Source organism: Sturnira hondurensis, unplaced genomic scaffold, assembly GCF_014824575.4.
Source record: "Sturnira hondurensis isolate 20B ecotype Veracruz unplaced genomic scaffold, ASM1482457v3 Scaffold0006799, whole genome shotgun sequence".
NCBI classification, from domain to species: Eukaryota; Metazoa; Chordata; class Mammalia; order Chiroptera; family Phyllostomidae; genus Sturnira; species Sturnira hondurensis.
In genome coordinates, this window is record NW_028079430.1 from 605,324 (window position 1) to 625,127 (window position 19,804).

The 19,804-nt window shown below is 36.9% G+C and overlaps 1 protein-coding gene across 2 annotated transcripts in view; it reads right to left on the reverse strand.

Moving 5' to 3' along the window:
• Nucleotides 1-1,532: 1,532 nt before the first annotated feature.
• STXBP3 (syntaxin binding protein 3) overlaps nt 1,533-19,804 on the reverse strand; it is a 38,523-nt gene continuing 20,251 nt past the window's right edge. For both annotated transcript variants that reach the window (XM_037050431.1, XM_037050432.1), the window contains exons 9-19: nt 17,357-17,481; nt 13,702-13,797; nt 13,513-13,570; nt 9,843-9,908; nt 8,440-8,520; nt 7,417-7,555; nt 7,026-7,132; nt 6,139-6,231; nt 4,419-4,504; nt 2,611-2,759; nt 1,533-1,852 (exon numbers count right to left, since the gene is read on the reverse strand). In XM_037050431.1, coding sequence (XP_036906326.1) covers nt 1,758-1,852; nt 2,611-2,759; nt 4,419-4,504; nt 6,139-6,231; nt 7,026-7,132; nt 7,417-7,555; nt 8,440-8,520; nt 9,843-9,908; nt 13,513-13,570; nt 13,702-13,797; nt 17,357-17,481 — 1,095 coding nt within the window. In that variant the 3' untranslated portion in view covers nt 1,533-1,757. The remainder of the gene's footprint in view (nt 1,853-2,610; nt 2,760-4,418; nt 4,505-6,138; nt 6,232-7,025; nt 7,133-7,416; nt 7,556-8,439; nt 8,521-9,842; nt 9,909-13,512; nt 13,571-13,701; nt 13,798-17,356; nt 17,482-19,804) is intronic.

Consider the following 19,804-nt stretch of genomic DNA (forward strand, 5'->3'; position numbering starts at 1 on the left):
CTAAAAGCAATAAAAAAAAATCCTCCTCAGGTAAGGATTAAAAAAATAATTATGGCCCATCATATAACAGAACACTATGAGGCCAGATACAAGGGCAGATTTAAAATAAAGACGTTCCTTTTGTGTAACATGTCCTTCACATATATTTATACACATTCTGCTTGTGTAACATACAGACACATCCTTACACAGTCACAGGCCGCATAATGATGTTTTGGTCAAAACAGCTACACACATGACAGTACTCCCATGAGATTATACTGGAGCTGATAAACTGCCATTGCCTAGGACATCACAGCCACCGTGTCAGAGTGCAGCACACGGCTCACTTGTTTGTGGTGGTGCTGGTGTAACAAACCTACTGCACTGCCACTTGTATAAGAGTACTGCACATAAAACTATGCATAGTACATAATAACTGGTAATAAACAACTCTGTTATCTGTTATCTACTATACTTTTTGCTGCTAAATTCTTAATTGATTTTTTTTAAAAAGAGCGAGCAACATCAATTTATTGCTATTGCTCCTTTATTTATGCATTCACAGGTTGCTTTCTTTACGTGCCCACCTGGAGATCAAATCTGCAACCTTGGTGGACTGGGATGATGCTCTAACCAACTGAGCTATCTGGCCAGGGCTACTGTAGTTTTAGAGTGTACTCCTGCTACTTACAGAAGAAGCGTTCTGTAAAACACAGTATGTTGTTATGCCAGGAGCAGCCCCATACATCCCATGTTTACTGTTTCTCGACTGGATCACTTTCTCTCGTGCTTGACTGAATCTCGTGTTGTTTTGTGCAGTAACATGCTGGACGGGCTTGCAGCCTGGGAGCAGCAGCCTGTGCTGTGCAGCCCCGGTGTGCAGCGGGCTGTACTATCTAGGTGTATGTGCACTAGATGATGTCCGCACAAGGACAAACTTTCCTAATGACGCACGTCTCAGAATGTACCCATTGTCAAGCAGTATATAATAGTATTACCCAACCTTACACATATATTATGTTACTTTTTAAAAAGTCAATGGGTTATCTTCGTGGGAAAACCATGGTGCATTCTTTTTCTTCTTTCCAGCTTCCCAGCTTAGGAGCTTTAAACTCCCTAACTTCCCCTATATATACCCTCCAAAAACCAAAGATAATTTTTATAACTATGTATTTATTTCCTCTTAGAATGTTCATGATTATTTTTGGTTTTCAAATTTAAACATACATGAACTCAAAGTTATATAAAATTATGTTCTTTAGAAGTATCTAGCAAGACAATATATACTGTGAAATCATTCTAATTTTATGACTGAATTATTTTACACATAAAAGAAATTATAAATTTCAGTTGGAAAAAAGTGCATTTATAGAAAAATCTATCATACATACACATTTACAGTTTTTAATTTTATAACCTTCTCATTTAAAATCATTATTTTTCCAAAGACTGTATTTCAACATAAAACAAATAATAAGTAATTAGTATGTACACAAGTAGCTGTGAACAATTACCCACAACTCTTATATTTTGTTCCAAAGGTGAAAAAATTCCTTTTAAAAGCATTTTAACAGTTCTTATCATCTGCAAAGTATCAACAATACTTAAATTATTAAAAGTAGAAAATCCAGTTATATGTAATCAGAAGCAGATCTTTAGGAAATATATTTGAAAAGTCATTATTCTATAAAATATTTACATTGTTTAAATTGGGTAATAGTAGCACTGTGTTGATCTAGTTTAGTTGAAAGTACTGATAAGAACCACCACAAATACTATTCATCCTTAATAATGGAGACTTTATCCTTGGATTTATTCAGCATCTTTATGTCATCCAACAGCTTTTTGGGTGTTAAAATATGTGTAGAACCTGGTAAGGAAAAAGACAAATTCTCAGAGGCCAGCAGTTAAGTTGATTTTCCTTGGCTAACTGTATTTCCTGTCCTTCAAATACGCAAAGTTTAGCAGCTTGGGACAATTTAACAAAATTCCTATAAGACACTGAAATCTGCCTACACTGCAGTATTTCAAGCTTCCTCTTCACTGAGCATGCTCACTAAACCTTCATAAACACTGCCCCCTCCTGGTTCTGTGTCTCCACTGCACTATATACTGATAACACTGAAAAGCAAAACTCCACCCTTGCAGAGAACAGTCACTGCTCCATCGCAGAGAGCCATCAAGCAGTGCTGAGGCCTGAGGCCTGAGTCAGGACAGCTTACCAATCAGTGGCTTTGACTGAAATTGCAAAAACCAAATGCCACATACAGGCCTTGACAATGTCAGGTGCACATTCACAACATAATTCAAAATACTTCTATAGAAATGTCTCAAAAATATTTACTAATGACAGCAAGAAAAGTATGGAACATAATATTTTAAAGGACACATTTAATAATATTTAAAGAATGTAATATTTTGAAACTCATTCTCTCAAAGACAGGATTTAAAAAAATATATTAAATGATCAGGAAAAACTCCAGTAAATCAGATAAAACACATTATGACTAACACAAGTTGTTTTGCTTTCAACAATGTAGTTCTAAATGTAAAATACAAGTTTTAGGGTTTTGTGTGTTGTTGTTTTTTTCATCGAGAGTTTGTTTAAAGAAACAGAACAAGTCTTACCAATAACAACTTCACAGGATTTATGTGCTTGAGAGACTTCATAAGCACAACGCATTTCAGAGTATGTAAGTCCTCCGATGACAAAAACAATCAGCTTTGACCCATTTTTTCGGTCCTCCAAATAATTAGCTCTGGGTTTCTGGCGAGCACTTAAAAAGTAAAAAAAACATAAACATATTATAAAACCTTCCAAAGCCTTACTTTTCAAACAGCCTAACTTGGGCAAATTCAAAGCTGGCACTGTTACACTGATTTTAAGGAAATAATTATGAAAGGACTGGGCACCAAGAATTAGGCAGGACAACCCACATCAAGCTTAATTTTGATCTGGTAGTTTGGTCAAATTGCTCAGCATCTTTACCTATAAAACAGAGCTAACACTATCTCTTATTTATTGCACATGAAGAAATAATATATCTGAAAAGTCTATGACTTCTCAAAGTTAAAGAAATGCAGGTAGTACTGAAAAAACAGGCTTTTAAACATATGGCAGGGGAGCGGGGGAGGTTGCAGGTAACAATTTGGAGCTGACGTGGGTCTGGCACGCCCCCTGCTGGAACCCAGCAGTAGGAGACACTGAAGACACTTCCGCATTCCCATGCTCACTGCCATTCCCATGCTCACTGCAGCATTATGCACAATAGCCAAGATACGAACGCCAGACAAATGGATAAAGAAAAGGTAGTGTGATCCTAGCCAGTGTGGCTCAACTGGTTGGAGCATCATCCTGTAAACTGAAAGGTTGCAGGGTTCTGTCCCTGGTCAGGGTGCGTATGAGAGGCAACCAATTGATGTTTTCCTCCCACATCAATGCCTCTCTCCCTCTCTCCAGCAGTTGAGGAGAGGGGGAAATGAGGTGATGCTGGTCAAAGCGCACCAAGTTTCAGTTACGCAGAAGAATGTTCTAGAAGATCTCTAGAACATTCTAGAAATCTAATGTACAGCATAGTTAACTACAGTTAACAAAATTGTATGGTGCCCTGGCTGGTGTAGCTCAGTGGATTGAGAGCTGGACTACGAAGCAAAGGGTCGCTGGTTTGATTCCCAGTCAGGGCACATGCCTGAATTGCAGGCCAGGTCCCCGGTAAGGCATGAGCGAGAGGCAACCACACATTGATGTTTCTCTCCCTCTCTTTTTCCTCCCTTCCCCTCTCTAAAATAAATAAATAAAATATTCTTTAAAAATTGTATACTTGAAATTCACCAAGAGGGCAGATCTTAAATTAAGTCTTCTCAGTGCACACGCACGCGCACGCACACACACACACACACACACACAAAGATTGGGTTAGCCAAAAAGTTTGTATTTTTTCCATAAGATGGCTCTAATAGTGCTTAGTTGTCTTTAACTTAAGAAACAATTTTGTTAGACTGTATTGTGACAGTTATCATATCAGTGTGGATTTTTAAAAAACATCAAAATTGGTAAATTTTTGTGTGGCCATTTTAATACTGAGGATGGAAGAAAATATGCAACATTTTCAGCATATTATGCTTTATTATTTCAAGAAAAGTAAATACACAACTGAAACACAAAAAAAGATTTTTGCAGTATACGGAGAAGGTGCTGTGACTGAATAAAAGTGGTTTGCAAAGTTTCATGCTGGAGATTTCTTGCTGAACATTTTCACATTGCTTACCTACACTCATTTATAATAAGCTGTAGTTAAAGAAAAAGTGCCTTGTAAGTTTTTAATATGCTTCAAGCAGAGCTACCATTACAAAGAACACCTGTGTACCATTTTAATTATTAGCCTGCAGTATCATACCAAAAACATTACTCACTGCCTCTGAGTTACAGGTTTTACCTTACAGCTCCTGAACCATTCCACACTGCCGGACACTGGGAACAATATGGCCATTCCTTTGAGTCTAATCTATTTTCAATGGCATCCTAGGGCAGAAAAGAGTTATTCACACTATCAAGAAAATGTAAATTCTAAGATATTTTTATTTTCTTGTTTTACATAAATCTCAAAATCTGTATTTCAATTAAGGAATGTAAGAATATATGAACAGTTAATAAAATAAGGTTAGCCCTTTCTTTGAACCTCTCAAATCTTACTTGCTTCAAAAATTAACATAGTCACTCATTAACTTTTTAAACTGGTACTTGGGGGATGCCCACATTTCTTCCCTGGGAAGGACCCCACATTAGTGTGAGGAGTCCAGACATCTCATCGGGACCTCTGTGGTGTGAGTGCTAGGCATTTCTAATTACTGCCCGAGTCCTAACGTTCCTCTCAGGTGCCAGGAGCCCAGGCCTTGACCTTCAGAGTAGTGGCTCTGCAACGGGAGGTGCACGCTGGCCCAGGGGCACACAAGACACCCAAGTGGGAAATTTGGCGACAGAAATTGTAGGGATACATTTTATGATATACTCATGTATATGGATATACTGTATGCATAGATTATGTTTTATTAGTACAGTAATATACACTTTATAAATAAATAGTCATGTGGTAGGCTCCTGTTCATTTTATAGTTAAGTGTGCATGATCAAACAAGGTTGGGGACCACTGCTTTACAGCATGGTTGTACAAAAGGCATTAATGAATGGCCACAAGGAACTCAGTCATCTGAGAATATTTCAATAAGATTGCAGGAAGCGAAGAAACCATGCTTCAGGAGAAGTCCTGAAGGTCTTAGATTGCAATTGAGCCAAAAGTGGATTTTTTGAGTTTGACACGCAAATCTTTGTTAAAGGGTTTGAGAAAGTCAATTCTTACTTTTGAAATACATGCCAAAAAAACCCAAAATAAAACTAGTTAGTTCTACATCTTTGTCATAAGGGAAAAAATCTAATGCTACAGAAAATAAAGTCTCAATTCTTTCAACTTTTCATCTATAATTAAGCATGTGTGAGTGACATAAAATTAGCCAAGCAAAGCAGAAAAATCATAGTACTAAATTATACCCAAATAACTTTTAGGAAAGTACAAATTGCAGTTTAAGTCAAAGGAAATTTGAAATAAATGGAACTATATAATTATGACAAGAATCAGTGTCCTGATTTGACCAAGTTTATAATACAATTTTTATTAGTTTATTTTCTAATTTCCTATATCTGAATATTTTCTAAAAGTGAACAATTCTAAAAGCACAAACCATATGTTAGATATAATGGCAAACAACAGGTTTACATTTTAATCACAAATATTGGAGTCTAACACTTTCTAATAGTGGTCATGTACAAATGTTTTGTTTTGAACTTTCACTCAAAAAATTATTTGCTACATATAGTTATTTAAAACAGCAGCAGATTTTTCCCTTAAAAACGTGTGTGCTTATTTTTATTTATTGATTTATTTGGAGGCAGTCAGTGGTGTTTGTCTTCAAGAAAAGAACCTCCAAGAGTTTCCCCTCCTCCCATGACCCCAGACACAGCCTTCTTCGGTGAAGCCTCCCAGGACTGCAGAGAATCCATGCCCTACCTGTAGATACACTCAGACCGACAGACAAACTTAGAAACAGTTAAGACTCTACAGACGGGCGCTCAGGGCATTAGCAGAATTTAATGAGCTTTACCTCCAGAACATCTTTGATATAAGGTGTCCATCGAGAGAGCTGAAAAGTTTCCTCTGCAGACCGATCCCTTCGCAATGGTTTGCCTTGTGAAGACTAATATAGTTAGAGGGAAAAAATGTAAAAACCAATACTTTATGTAGTGACATTTTTATTAAATTTTCTAACAAAGATATTTAATTTATAGCAAACACTATGTTGTATTTACTTAAAACTAAGATTGGAAATGCCTACTCAAGTAATCTGCATAGGTGTGGACACACAACCTCATAGTATTTTGTTAATGATAAAATTTATTATAGTATCAGAAAATATGTTTACTTGAAAGTGCTATAAAACTCGACCGGAAGGAGATTCTAAATAAAGTTCTTTCAAAATTTGCTATAAAGGAATCATAAAGTTAAAAGCATAAATAGAAAATTACAACAGAAGCCATAAAATATAAATTCAGGCCCTGGCTGGTGTGGCTCAGTGTATTGAGTGCTGGCATGCAAACCAAAGAGTCACCAGTTCGATTCCCAGTCAGGGCACATGCCTGGGTTGCAGGCCAGTTCCCCAGTAGGGGGCATGTGAGAGGCAACCACACATTGATGTTTCTCTCCTTCTCTTTCTCCCTGTCTTCCCCTCTAAAAATAAATAAACTCTATTTAAAAAGTCGTTTAAAATATATATATATATATATATATATATATATATATATATATAAATTCAGTATAAAGATGTGTTTGTCCAAATTACTCCTAAATGGAAAAAATTTTAACTTTTTACCAACCAAATCCATGAGTGGAATTAAAACGACTGTCCCCACAGATTCCCACCTAAGAAAACATTTAATGCCAATAGCCACACGGGCACACACACAAGTACATGCAGAATGTGAGCTTTCTTACCGGGGGGACGATGGGAACACCCAGGTAACTCCAGTTACGAATCATGTCACTCTCAGTTTCTATCCTGACATTCTGGATCAACCTGTCCAAATTTTCTTCCGTAGTTCCTGACACGAGTAAAAATATGATTCATATAGTTGCTACTGTAATCATTTCCAGGTTTTAGGTAATACCCATGAATAATGCTTTTTAAATAAAAAGCAAACACTTAAATTACATACCCTTCAGTCTTCTCCCAATTTCATTTTCCCTTTTTTTTATTCTAACCAACTTTAGCTACCACCTTTGAATTTTCTAACTCTCTCTTATGATCTTCAGTAAACAGTTAACGTAGCGTGAGCTTTGAGCTGGGGACTCTAACAGTCATGAGAATGAACAGAGTCTCCATTACCATTATTGCTGAAGATATAGAGCAGGATTGCCCGTATTTTGTCATAATTGTCATGGCTTTTGTTGAGGAGAACTGGGAGAAGCACTCGCATGGAATCTTTCACCTTCTGTCCTTCCGCATCAGTTCCCAGGGCCAGGTCCTTATTGAAAATGACACAGTCAGTGTCCATTCCCTGAATTCATTTTCAGTTAAAACATCTATTTATAAAATCTTGCCAAATTTTAATGGAATATTAATGGCATTTCACAGGAACATGTGGGCATCACGTGTAAACGATAACTATAGAAAATGTAAAAAGTCAAAAAATAACTCAGAGGAAAAGGAAACCACCACTATACACCTATGTGAACAGGGCAGCGATGACCACATGTGGCTAGTGAGTACCTGAAATGTGGCCAGTCTGAATTAAGATGTGCTACACAAGATTCTAAAGGCTTGGTATGACAAAAAGTGTAAAATATTTCACTACTAAATTTTTTATATTGATTACATGTTGAAATGATAATATTTTGGATATACTAATTGGGTCAAGTCAAATACATCATTAAAATTAACTATACTTGTTTTTTTTTTACCTTCTTAACGTGACTCCTAGGATATTTAAAATTACTTGCATTTTATTGACTTGCATTTTATTTCTATCCGTCAGTGCTGACCTAAGAGCCTCGTACTACAGAGGAGCCTCTCAGACAACTTACACGTGCCTGTGCAGTGCGCGGCAGGACACTGCATTCGATGCTGCACCCCTGAGGAATGCTACCAAAATGATGTGTCAAACACTCAAATCACCCCATTTAACCAAAAGTGCATCATCATAGATTAGGAGGGACTTGCTTACTATGAGACTGTATAGCTACTTGTTAATATTGGTGGGCAATGATGTATTAAATATGGCCTAGTGATTCTCCTTTTAAGAGTGGTTCTGTGATTCTGGATACATTGTATTGAGCAAAGTTAGGTTTTACTTTAGAAAGTTCACCCAGGAAATCTACTATGAACATAGGTATTTCTGACTGTACGTACCTGTTCAGTTTTGCAGAGCTTTTCTATATTAGGCCTGAATTTTTTCATACAATCTTCTGCTAAGTTAAGATGGACAACTTGCTGAAAAACAAAAGAAATCAATCATTTGAAGCAGCTGGTGTGCCACAGAATTTTTAAAATAAGCAATACATTGGGTGGTGGATACACAGTATTATATACAGATGATGTATTACAGAACTGTACACCTGAATCTATATAATGTTTTTAACTAATGTCATCCCAATAAATTCAATTTAAAAAAAAACACTTAAAAGCCCTGGCTGGCGTAGTTCGGTGGGTTGAACGCGGGCCTGCAAACCACAAAGAATCGTGGTTCGATTCCCAGTCAGGGCACATGCCTGGGCTGCAGGCCAGTTCCCAGCAGAGGATGCACAAGAGGCAACCATATATTGGTATTTCTCTCCCTCTCTCCTTCCCTTCCCCTCTAAAGATAAATAAAATCTTTTAAAAAATAACTTAAAAAAATGACACAGCATCTCTTTTACAGCTTCTGATTTCCAGGCTTTCTATAGATTTTATAGCTTCTGATGTTAAGAAGACCTCAATAAGTAAGTCATCGTGATTATAAAAAGAAAAAATGTAATACCTGACTATTTAGCCAAGGGAACTGACCTCTTTCCCCTTAGACTGTCAAATAAGAAAATGACAACAACCAACACAACAATGTGCGAAAGTCTAGTACAGAACTTTTGAATTTATATTATTGATTATTAGTTAGAGTACAAGATGATAAAAGTATATAAAGATTATTTGGATAACTCATAAGAATAATTAGAACAGCAAATTAATAGTTTATCTGCCCCTACAGTTTAACTACTCTTAAATCTACTAATATATAACTATTAATTTAAAGAATCAAGTAGAATAATCACCAGTTATTATTTTTTCTTTTTTTTCAACGCAGAATTTTCTTTTATTAAAAAAAATATTGATTTTAGAGAGAGGAAGGGAGAGAGGAAAGGGGTGGGGAGACAAAGAAACATCAATTTGTTGTTCCACTTATTTATGCACTCACCAGTTGCTTCTGGTATGTGCCCTGACCAGGAATCGAACCTGCAACCTTGGCATGTCAATGACATTCTAATCAACTGAACTACCTGGTCATAGCCTGCATTTTCTAATTAAGTTGATAAATACTAAACACTCTCTGTATGGATATTCTAGACAAAGATCTAAAAATGTTTAAGTTGAATATCGATAAAGCTAGGTTATATACAGAGAGAATACTACTGGAAAGCTTAGTTATTTGGGATACTTCTCAAAACTAGAGTAAGGTGTACAGGACAGCTAACACCAAGTATGCCAGGATAAAGTATGGACTGCTAAACCTGACGACAGAACTAGATGGACAAATGAGGCATCTCACACACACCACGGCTTACCTTGGTAATCTGTTTACGGAAATGCGGCATCTTTTTCATCAGTTGGGCGAGAGCACTAAGTGATGTCTAGGGGAAAAAATCAAACATTTTAAAAGCAAACCTATGGTTTAGTTATTCTATATAATAACTTTAAAGTCCTATAGTTTTAAATAATTGTCAGTTTACAAAATATCTGACAAATTTTTTAAGAAAACAAATTTAAGAAATCTCCAGTTCCAACCACAATAAAGTGCTGATATCAAATTACTCTTCCTCCATAAATAAAAATAAAATTGAACAGAGTAAGTAATAAAACATCTTTCAGGTAATGAATTAAAAAACAGCTTGCAGCTAAGATAATTGAGCAAAGGAAAGCCCAGAAAGTGATTCTACACTAAACTTGGCTTTTCACCGGGACACTTCCAGAAGAAAATGAAAGGAAGTAGAGTTCAAGTAGCAAGTCTCTCTGGACAGAAGAAAAAAGATTTAGAGTTTAGAGTTTAGAGCTGGTAAGGTAGAATTTTGGGGAAAGGATAGTAAAGAGAGGAGAGCCAGTCATAACCTAACTCAGAGACATGTAGAAAGATTGCCGTTGGGTCCCTGGCCAAACAAATACTAAGCTGCGCACGTCCAGGGCCTGACTCTCACAGGCTCAGCAGAGAGTAACTGCTGGGTGGCTAAACGCTGGACAGCAACTTCAGAGGGATCTCAGTGCTAAGAGGACACTGACACTCTCTGATTCCGCACAAAGTCGAGTCCTGAGTAAACAATCCAGACATTCCGTCCTAGAACTACGACTTCCGAATGAGTGTGAGGCCGAAATTCACTCACCATAAGCAAGCCTACACGAAGCTCGACAGAATCAAGGTTAATCGACGGCAAGTTAACTGCCTGTCAGAACAGAACTCTCCGTGGGAAGGGTATCATCCAGAGCCTCTATATGTATCATCATAAACCTAACTTAAAATATTACTACACATGTCACACAGGGAAAAGTGATCAGTACTCAAGGGTAAAACAGTCAATAAAAGTAGATCCAAGATGATCCAGATGTTGAAGTTAGCAGACAAGGTCCTCAAAATAACATATTTGTGTTAAAAAAAAAAAACAGAGTAAAAGAGGAACTAAATGGATGAAAAGGTAGAATTTATTTTTAAAAATTCAATGACTGTCCTCGAACTAAATGCATCATTTGAAAGTAAAAACATAATGAATGACTGTCATCCATTGATGGTGGGACTGTAAAATGGTACAGCCACTTTGGAAAAGAGTTTGAAAGTTTCTTAGAAGAAGTTAGATATACATTTCCTAGATCACCAAGAAATCCCACTCAATTATTTATCCTAGTGAATGGAAACATCTGTCCATACAAACCTGAATGTTTATAGTGGCTTTATTCATAATTTATTCATAAAATAAATTAAAAACACAAAAGTAAATGTTCTGCAACTTGTGAGCAGAGAAAGTGCAGGACACCGCGTGGTGGAGTACTACTCGGCAATAAAAGCGATGGAACTACTGTGACGTGCAACGTGGATGAGTATCGAGTGCACTATGTGAAAGGGAAAAGCCATGCTGTCTTATTTCATTTAGATGACATCCTGAAAAAGGCAAAAACTATAGGGACAGAAAATAAATCGGTGGTGAGCAAGGGATCAGAGGGAGGGAGGAAAGCTGTCCATAAAGGGGCACCAGGAAACGAGGGGATAGCGGAGGGGGGGGATGGAACTGTTCTTGATTGTGATTATATGGTAGTATGCATTTGTCAAAACTCGCAGAATTGTATACTATAAGGAGAACTTTGTAACTCAATTTCAAAAAGAATACATTGAACAGACTTAACAGCAGACTGGACACAACAGACAAAGAAACAGGAGACCCAAAAGCAGGTTAATAAAAAATTCAATTAAAGCAGAGAGGAAAAAATGAGAGAAAAAAAGGAATGGAAGAATGTAAGGGATATAGAATAGAATCAAATCATCTAGAACACAGGCGAGTGGAGTCCCAGGAGGATAGGAGAGAGAGAAAATGACAAAATCTGGATGGAAGGGAGAGATGCAAATTAAAACCACAATGAGATACCACTTAACACCAGTCAGATTGGCTATCATAAACAAAGAAACAAACAACAAGTGCTGGAGAGGTTGTGGGGAAAAGGGGACTCTAGTTCACTGTTGGTGGGATTGCAGACTGGTACAACCACTATGGAAAACAGTATGGAATTTTCTAAGAAAACTAAAAATGAACGTACCTTTTGACCCAGCAATTCCACTCTTGGGAGTATATCCTAAGAACCCTGAAACACCAATCCAAAAGAACCTATGCACCCCGATGTTCATAGCAGCACAATTTACGATAGCCAAGAGTTGGAAGCAGCCTAGATGCCCATCGGTAAATGACTGGATCAAAAAACTATGGTACATTTACACAATGGAATTCTATGCTGCAGAAAGGAAGAAGGAACTACTACCCTTTGCAACATCATGGATGGAACTGGAAAGCATTATGCTGAGCGAAATAAGCCAGGCGGTGAAAGACAAATATCATATGATCTCACTGTTAACAGGAATCTAAACAACAAAACAAGCAAGCAAAATACGACCAATGACACTCAAATATGGAACAGGCTGACAGGGTCCAGAGGGGAGAGGGGAGAGAATCAAAGGGGAAAAGGGAATGGACTCATATGAACAAGTATAAAGGACACATGGACAATAACTAAGGGTGGGGGGTGGAAAGGGGAGGGAGGTGGGGAGCATGGGGAGGGAGGTGGGGAGCATGGGGAGGGAGGTGGGGAGCATGGGGCGGGCGGCGGGCAGGGTTGGGAATATAAGACAGAAACCTGTACTTGAACAAGAATTAAATAAAAATTATATTAAAGAAAATGAAAAAAAAATCTGGATGGAAGGAAATAATGGAAAAGAATTTTGTGATTTATCAAACCCAAGGAGGGTCTGTTGTATAATAATTTATTACATTAACGGAATAAAGAAGAAAAAAATCTGAATAGATGCGAAGAAAGCATTTGATGAAATCCAACACCCTTCCTGATTTAAAAAATCTGTTGGCAAATTAAGAAGAGAAGGGAACTTCTTTAATCTGAAAAATGATGTATCTAAATAACCTAGAAGTAGCATAATACTCAAGGATAAAAGTATCAAGCATATTTCCCCTAAGGTTAGGAAGGAAACAATAATACCCTCCATCACCAGTTCTAGTCCACATTATAGAGACAGGAGGTATTAACTACTAACAAAGGTAGTGTACAAATAAAGACTGAAATGGATCAGGCTACATTTTCTTTATTTACAGATTATGGCACTATGAACCTTCGGAGTGATAGAAATGTTTGATACCTTGATTTAGTTTGTGATTCCAAAGTTATTCAGTACACACTTAAGATCTGTGCACTTTATTTACGCATAATTCAGGTAAATTATCCGTGAATATAAAAAACCTAGCAACAATGCATTGATTAAAGTAGCTAAATGGCCTTTTAAAAATAAACTTTAATGAAGCGAGAGGCAAAATGTTGAGGCTAGGTAATGGGTACATGTGAGTTCATTTTCTCTACTTTTGTGTACCTTAGAAATCACCTGGAAAAAAGTTCACTAGATAAAATAAAAAATTTAAACTTTAAAATTCACCTTCATCATTATTTTTTTTTAAGTTAAATAAGACACACTCTTACCTTTCCTTCTGTTGCTTTCTTTGTTGATGAAATTTCCTTCATAAGCTTGGGAATTTCCCTGTCGAATTGAGAGAATTCCTTAACTACAATGGTATAATGCTTTACAGACACACTTTAAAACTGCAAAATGTACTTTCACATATTTAGTGCTCAAAAATATGGAATAAAAATTAAAATATGTTCACATACTCTAATACAACTGCAATATGCCGATGTCGAATTCTGACCCAGAGTTCATCATCTTCCTCAAGGACTGCCTCCTTTTCTTTCCCATCGGTTTTATATCTACAAGTACACAGAAGTATATAACTTTTAGATTATTTTTACACCCCCAAAGTGGAAGAATCATTTTTACAAACAATAATTTTAAGACAGAGCTCAAGAACAGAAGAGTACATATCCACTACTCTAGGGGGTAATGAGTAAATACCACTCAAACCTAAGGCATATTGCAATCCTTACATTAAAAACCAAAGTGCTTCCCTGACTGGTGTGGCTCAGTGGGTTTGGTCCCACAACCCAAAGGGTCGCCAGTTTGATTCCAGGTCAGGGCACATGGCTGGGTTGTGGGCCAGGTCCCAATATGGGGCACTGAAGAGGCAACTAATTGATGTTTCTCTCTTACTCTCTCCTCTTTCTAAAAATAAACAAAATCTTTCTAAAAATAAATAAATAAAATCTTTAAAGAAAACTTAAAGTGCTATGCCTACTAAGATATGTTTACTTTCAAATGTTAGATTTAGCTGTCATTATTATAGTTTTAGATTAGCAAAATAATATTTACAAAACAAAAACTCAACATTCTACAATCAACTTTAAGAACAAGACTGAGTATACAATTTGTGTTCTACTTGCTTAAACATAATGTTGATGTACTAATAACTATCAAACATCCATGAAGTGAAGAAGAAAAATGTCAGCGCCAATGCAGACTACTAAAGGCTGAAGACAGTTTGATTCCCAGTCAGGGCACAGGCCTAGGTTGTGGGCCAGGTCCCCAGCAGGGGGGCACTCGAGAAGCACACATTGATGTTTCCTTTCTCTCCCTTCCCCCTCTAAAAATAAATAAATAAAATCTTTTTAAAAAAGTGTTTTTTAAAAAAGGACTGAAGATATTTCAGAGCTGGTACAAAATTCACAAACATGCATCATTTGTTTGTATATTCTTCTTCCCTAACTCTGTAATAACATCTCTTTTTAAGAACAGGGAAGGACTTGAAACCTATATAATTTTATTAATCTACATCACTTGAATAAACTCAAATTTAAAATGGGAAAGGCCCTGGCTGGTGTAGCTCAGTGGATTGAGCACGGGCTAGGGACCAAAGGGTCATCAGTTCGATTCCCAGTCAGGGCACATACCTGGGTTGCAGGCCAGATCCCCAGTAGGGGACATGTGAGAGGCAAGCAACCACACATTGATGTTTCCCTCCCTCTCTTTCGCATTCTCTTCCCTTCTCTCTAAAAATAAATCAATAAAATCTTAAAAAAAAATAATGGGAAAGGAAATGAGAGGGAGGGAATGAGAAAACTGTGATCGCTTTCAGTTCTACTGAAGTGAGCAGCAATTCAAGGGGTTCCTGAAATTACTTAAAATGAGCTTCCTGACTTCTTCCCCCCAATTTTTCCTTTTGTTCTTAGTGGATAGCCTCCTTCCATTTGGAGAGCTAGGGGGCTGCCAATTTCCTGAGCCAAGTTTAGGAAGAATAGCACTGAGCTTTCCCAGCTCTGGACTGTAGACAATAAATGTCAACTTCTGCTGTATGAATATAAGTATTTCCATAGCCCAAAATATAACAGGTCCCACCTATAAAACCATTTGCCTATGTGGTCTGTCTTTCCCCGTTAAAGATTTCTATTCATTTATTTTTAGAGAGAGGGGAAGGTGGGGAGAAAGAGAGGGTGACAAACATCTATGTGAGAGAGAAACATGGACTGGTTGGTTGCCTCTCATGCAACTCTGACTGGGCCCTCTCATGCAACTCTGCTTGTGCCCTGACTGGGAAGTGAACCAGTGACCTCTCGCTTTGTGAGGACACCCTACCAACTGAGCCACACAAGCCAGGGCTACCTGTGCGGTCTTGATCATAGACCCCCAAAGGCAGGATGAGTGAGCTTAACTACAAGCAAGTCTGCATCTAAGGGTAAAAGCCCTTTTGTGATTTAAAATGCCACTTTGTACTTACAGAATATCTTTAACCTTTGATTTACAAACAAAAATTACTGTTATAAGCCTGACAATACCAAAAGACGACAATTCCATTTTACGAGCAAAGAGGTCACCAAGGTGAAAAACAGATTCTAGGTAGCTAGCATTTCCTGCTTTTAGTCTATTTCCATTAAGAATTATGAAAGAACACACACCAGAGTTTGGTGCTTCCTTCTAGCCTTATTGCTGGACTTCTTTGATTCATACAAAAGGAAGTACTGATGGCTTTTAAAAAAACTTACTCCTAAAAAATAAAACAGTGCTTTGCTTGCTAGAACACCTAAGATAAATATTTCATATACTAGGTTAGAAATGTCTGAAATTTACGTTTGTATGCTGAAACCAAATCCTTTAGTGTCCATCAGTTTAACTCTTTTGTAAATTTCTTGAACAATGCAGGTTTAGAGACCTACAGGATGGAGAAGTGATAATAATAATCCCTTTAGAAAATTCTGAATAAACTGCTTGAAGCTAACTGTGTATTAGAAAAACAGCTATGCTGATTTCTGTGTCATCTACCATTAATAAAAATAACAGAAAAACTCAGAAGCCAGGCAAATAAAAATGTAAGAGAAAATATAAAGTTAGTTAAAAAATATTTGGTTTAAGAAAAAATATTAATTATTATAATTATCAAGTGTTTGGATCTTTTAATCTATTAAAATTACTAAATTAAATATAAATTTCAGAAAACTAATTTTCACTTTTTTCTCTAAGGTGAAGCAGTAAATCTCAGCAGAAAAATAGCAATTTGGATTTAGAGATTGTAACAAGTAACATGTAATATGTATATATGTACATATATACATACACACTCATAAATGATACACAGATATAGCAAAATAGTTCCTTGATAGAAATGGTATTTTGTTTTTCATTTAGCTTTCTATTTGACATTACTTTTTTTAAAGATTTTATTTATTTATCTTTAGAGGGGAAGGGAAGGAGAGAAGGAGAGAAATATCAATGTATGGTTGCTTCTCGTGAGTTCCCTGCTGGGAACTGGCCTGCAACCCAGGCCTGTGCCCTGACTGGGAATCGAACCTCGATCGTGTGGTTCACAGGCCCACGCTCAATCCACTGAGCTACACCAGCCAGGTATTTGACATTACTTTTAAAGTAAATACACTTATTATATCAAAGTTAAGTAAATAATAGGTACCCAACTGGTAAAATTGCGCCTATCTCAATAACCATCCTATTTAATCTTCTCATCTTTTAAAATACATTGACAAGACACACATACAGAGACTTTTGGGCACGTTATTCAGAATAGTTACAGCCTAACCAGTTTGAATATGGTTTCCACTTCAATAAACATAGTAGTGGGCCCGGTATATACTCTTAACATTAAGTGAAAATTCCAAATTCTAACCTGTTTACATGTAGCTTTGTTGTAGACATAGTTAAAGAAGTAAATACGCCAAAAAACCGTCAAAGCAGTCAAATTATCCATTAACTTACAAGGTGAAGATACCTTTAATAGATTATGATTATAGGAGAAAGAGAAGAATAAAGCCTCCAAAAAAAAATGTTACAGAGGTTTCAGATTTCTGGTGCCTGCAAGAATCACTAACTGCTCTCATCCTGTGCTGTCTGTGCATGCCCTGTATATGGCCTTGAAGTTATACTTGCTTGTATGTATCATTCTCAATCGGCAGCAGATCATACGCCATTGCCTGAAAGGTCAGTTCATGCAGGACAGTGGACACAGGATCAAAGCCACGATCAATTATTATGAGCTGGGAATGAGTTTTACCCTGGAATAACAAGACACAATTACCTTAAGAACTTCCACTTGTGTGTGTGAACACATTTCCATTATCTTAGAAAACAAAAGCACACTTTTCCTAAGTTCTGTCACATTAAACAGAAAAAGCTGAGTGGCACAATGAGGGAGGAAAACCAAGACTACAAAACCAAAAGCTGTCATAATTAGATTGAAGATGTGCTTAATACTGTGAAAATTCCTTTTAAAAAGCAACATCTGGCTTGCATTAAATCTATTTTTTTAGGATTCAGTCCCATAAACACTAAAACTGACATAAATTATAAAAAGTAGCTTTTACTTGAGCTCTTTGTGCTGTACATTGCTAAGCAAGAAACACACATATCGGTCAATTCTTATGGCAACCCTATGAAACAGGTGTTCTTACCTCCATTTGACAATAGGGCATTAGGCTTAAAAGTAGCTTCCTCAAATCACATAGCTAGTTAGTGGTAGAACGAAGATTCAAACCCTGGTCAGATTCATTCCACAGCCTGTGCTCTTAACCATCATGCTATTTAAAACTAGAATACTGCTGCCTGATAGGATAATAAATCTTAATAAAAGTCTTATTTTCATTAATTCACAAATGGCAGTAATCATTAAACAGTAAATAATAATCCTGGGAAAAATAATTGTTAATTTCACTATCTTTCATACTTCATTTCTTTTCTCATACTTCATTTCTAAAAGTAATAAATTCTTGAGATTATTATTCAAAGCAGTAAGAGGTACCTACAACAACTCATTAGACAAATATTTCCTATTTATTTACATACAGCAGAGATAAATTACATAGGACAGATCTTTTAAAAATGTCTGATCAACCATCCACTCATTTAAATGGTTAAGAGCATGGCCTCTGGGAACGAAACTGGGGACTGAGTCCAGCCCTGACACCTTTTTTGCTGTATGGCTTTGGGTCAATTGTTCAACTTGTTAATATCTCAGTATTCTCATTGTAAAACAAAATATAACAAGAACCTCTGCTTTTAAGATCACTGCAAAGATGCAATGTAATAATACTATGAAACAGCACAGTCCGGCACTTTGTAAACCCTCCATATATGTAAGTTAACAGTCTTCAGAATACGAAAAGGAGAAAGAGCCGCTACATCAGGGCTTGGGGTTAGGAAAGGACATGGAAGGAAGCACCAGTTGACCTGATGTCAGGACAGGCTCAGGGAATGAAGGTAACACTTTGTCAGGTCCATATACGAAGGAAAAAGGGTATAGATCATTTGAAAAAATGTGATTTTCCAGGCAGGAAGAATGGGAAGGATGCATTTTATTATGTATGTTTGTGGATTTTGCCTTTTTTCACTGAAATCATGAGAAACTAAAGGATAATCACTGTATACTGATTGTGTCTCTTTTCCCTCATTCAATAAACATTTATTAACTACTTGCTATGCTACGCGTACTGAGCCACTGACTACAACCAACAACAGCTCTCACTAGACCTCCAAAGCAAAACCTAGTCTAAACTAACACATCTAAGCTTATACCCTCCATTCTAGCCAAGATGTTTGACTGTGAATTTTGTGTTTTTATCTGTGCCTCCCAAAATCTGTTATCCAAGCAATAAAATCCTTCTTCTATCACATTATATTCATTCTTCAAGCTCAAGGGCCTCTTCCTCCAGGACGCCTTCCAGGACCCCGGCTAGAGTAGAAGTAGGGCCTGGCCCATGTTCCCATCACGTTCTCCGTGTCCTTCTCTCACTCCACTTACTACAAAGCACTGTAACTGGGCGTTTCCTTGCCCACCTCTTCTAAGCAATCTAGTTTCTTCCTTCCACTCCCCAGCTATCACATGGCTTCCCAGCCCCCTGGCAGCACCTCTGTCAGGCTCTTCACTTTCCAGCCCAAGCCTAAATGCTGGTATTCCTCGAGTTATGGCCTTAGTCTTTGATTACTTCATACTATCTTCACAAGATAACAACAGCTGCCATTTATTAAAGTACTGTACATGCCAAACGCATAACTCATGTAATCTTCATACCAACCAAACAAGGTATATCATCCATTTCACAGATGAAAATACAACTCAGAGTAAATACTTTGTCCAGGGTCACAGAGCTAGTAATAACAGGAGTAACTACATTTATGAAACGTTTTCTTAGTGGCAAGCATTATTCTAAGAACTTTATATATATTAACTCATTTAATCCTCTCACTACTTTATAAAATAGGTATTCTCTTATTATCCTCATTTTATAGATAAGAAAACTTAGGCATAGAGAAGTTACATAATTTGCCCAAACTGACATCTCTATGAGTTAAACAGAAGAGTTAGAATGTTTGTTTTTTTAA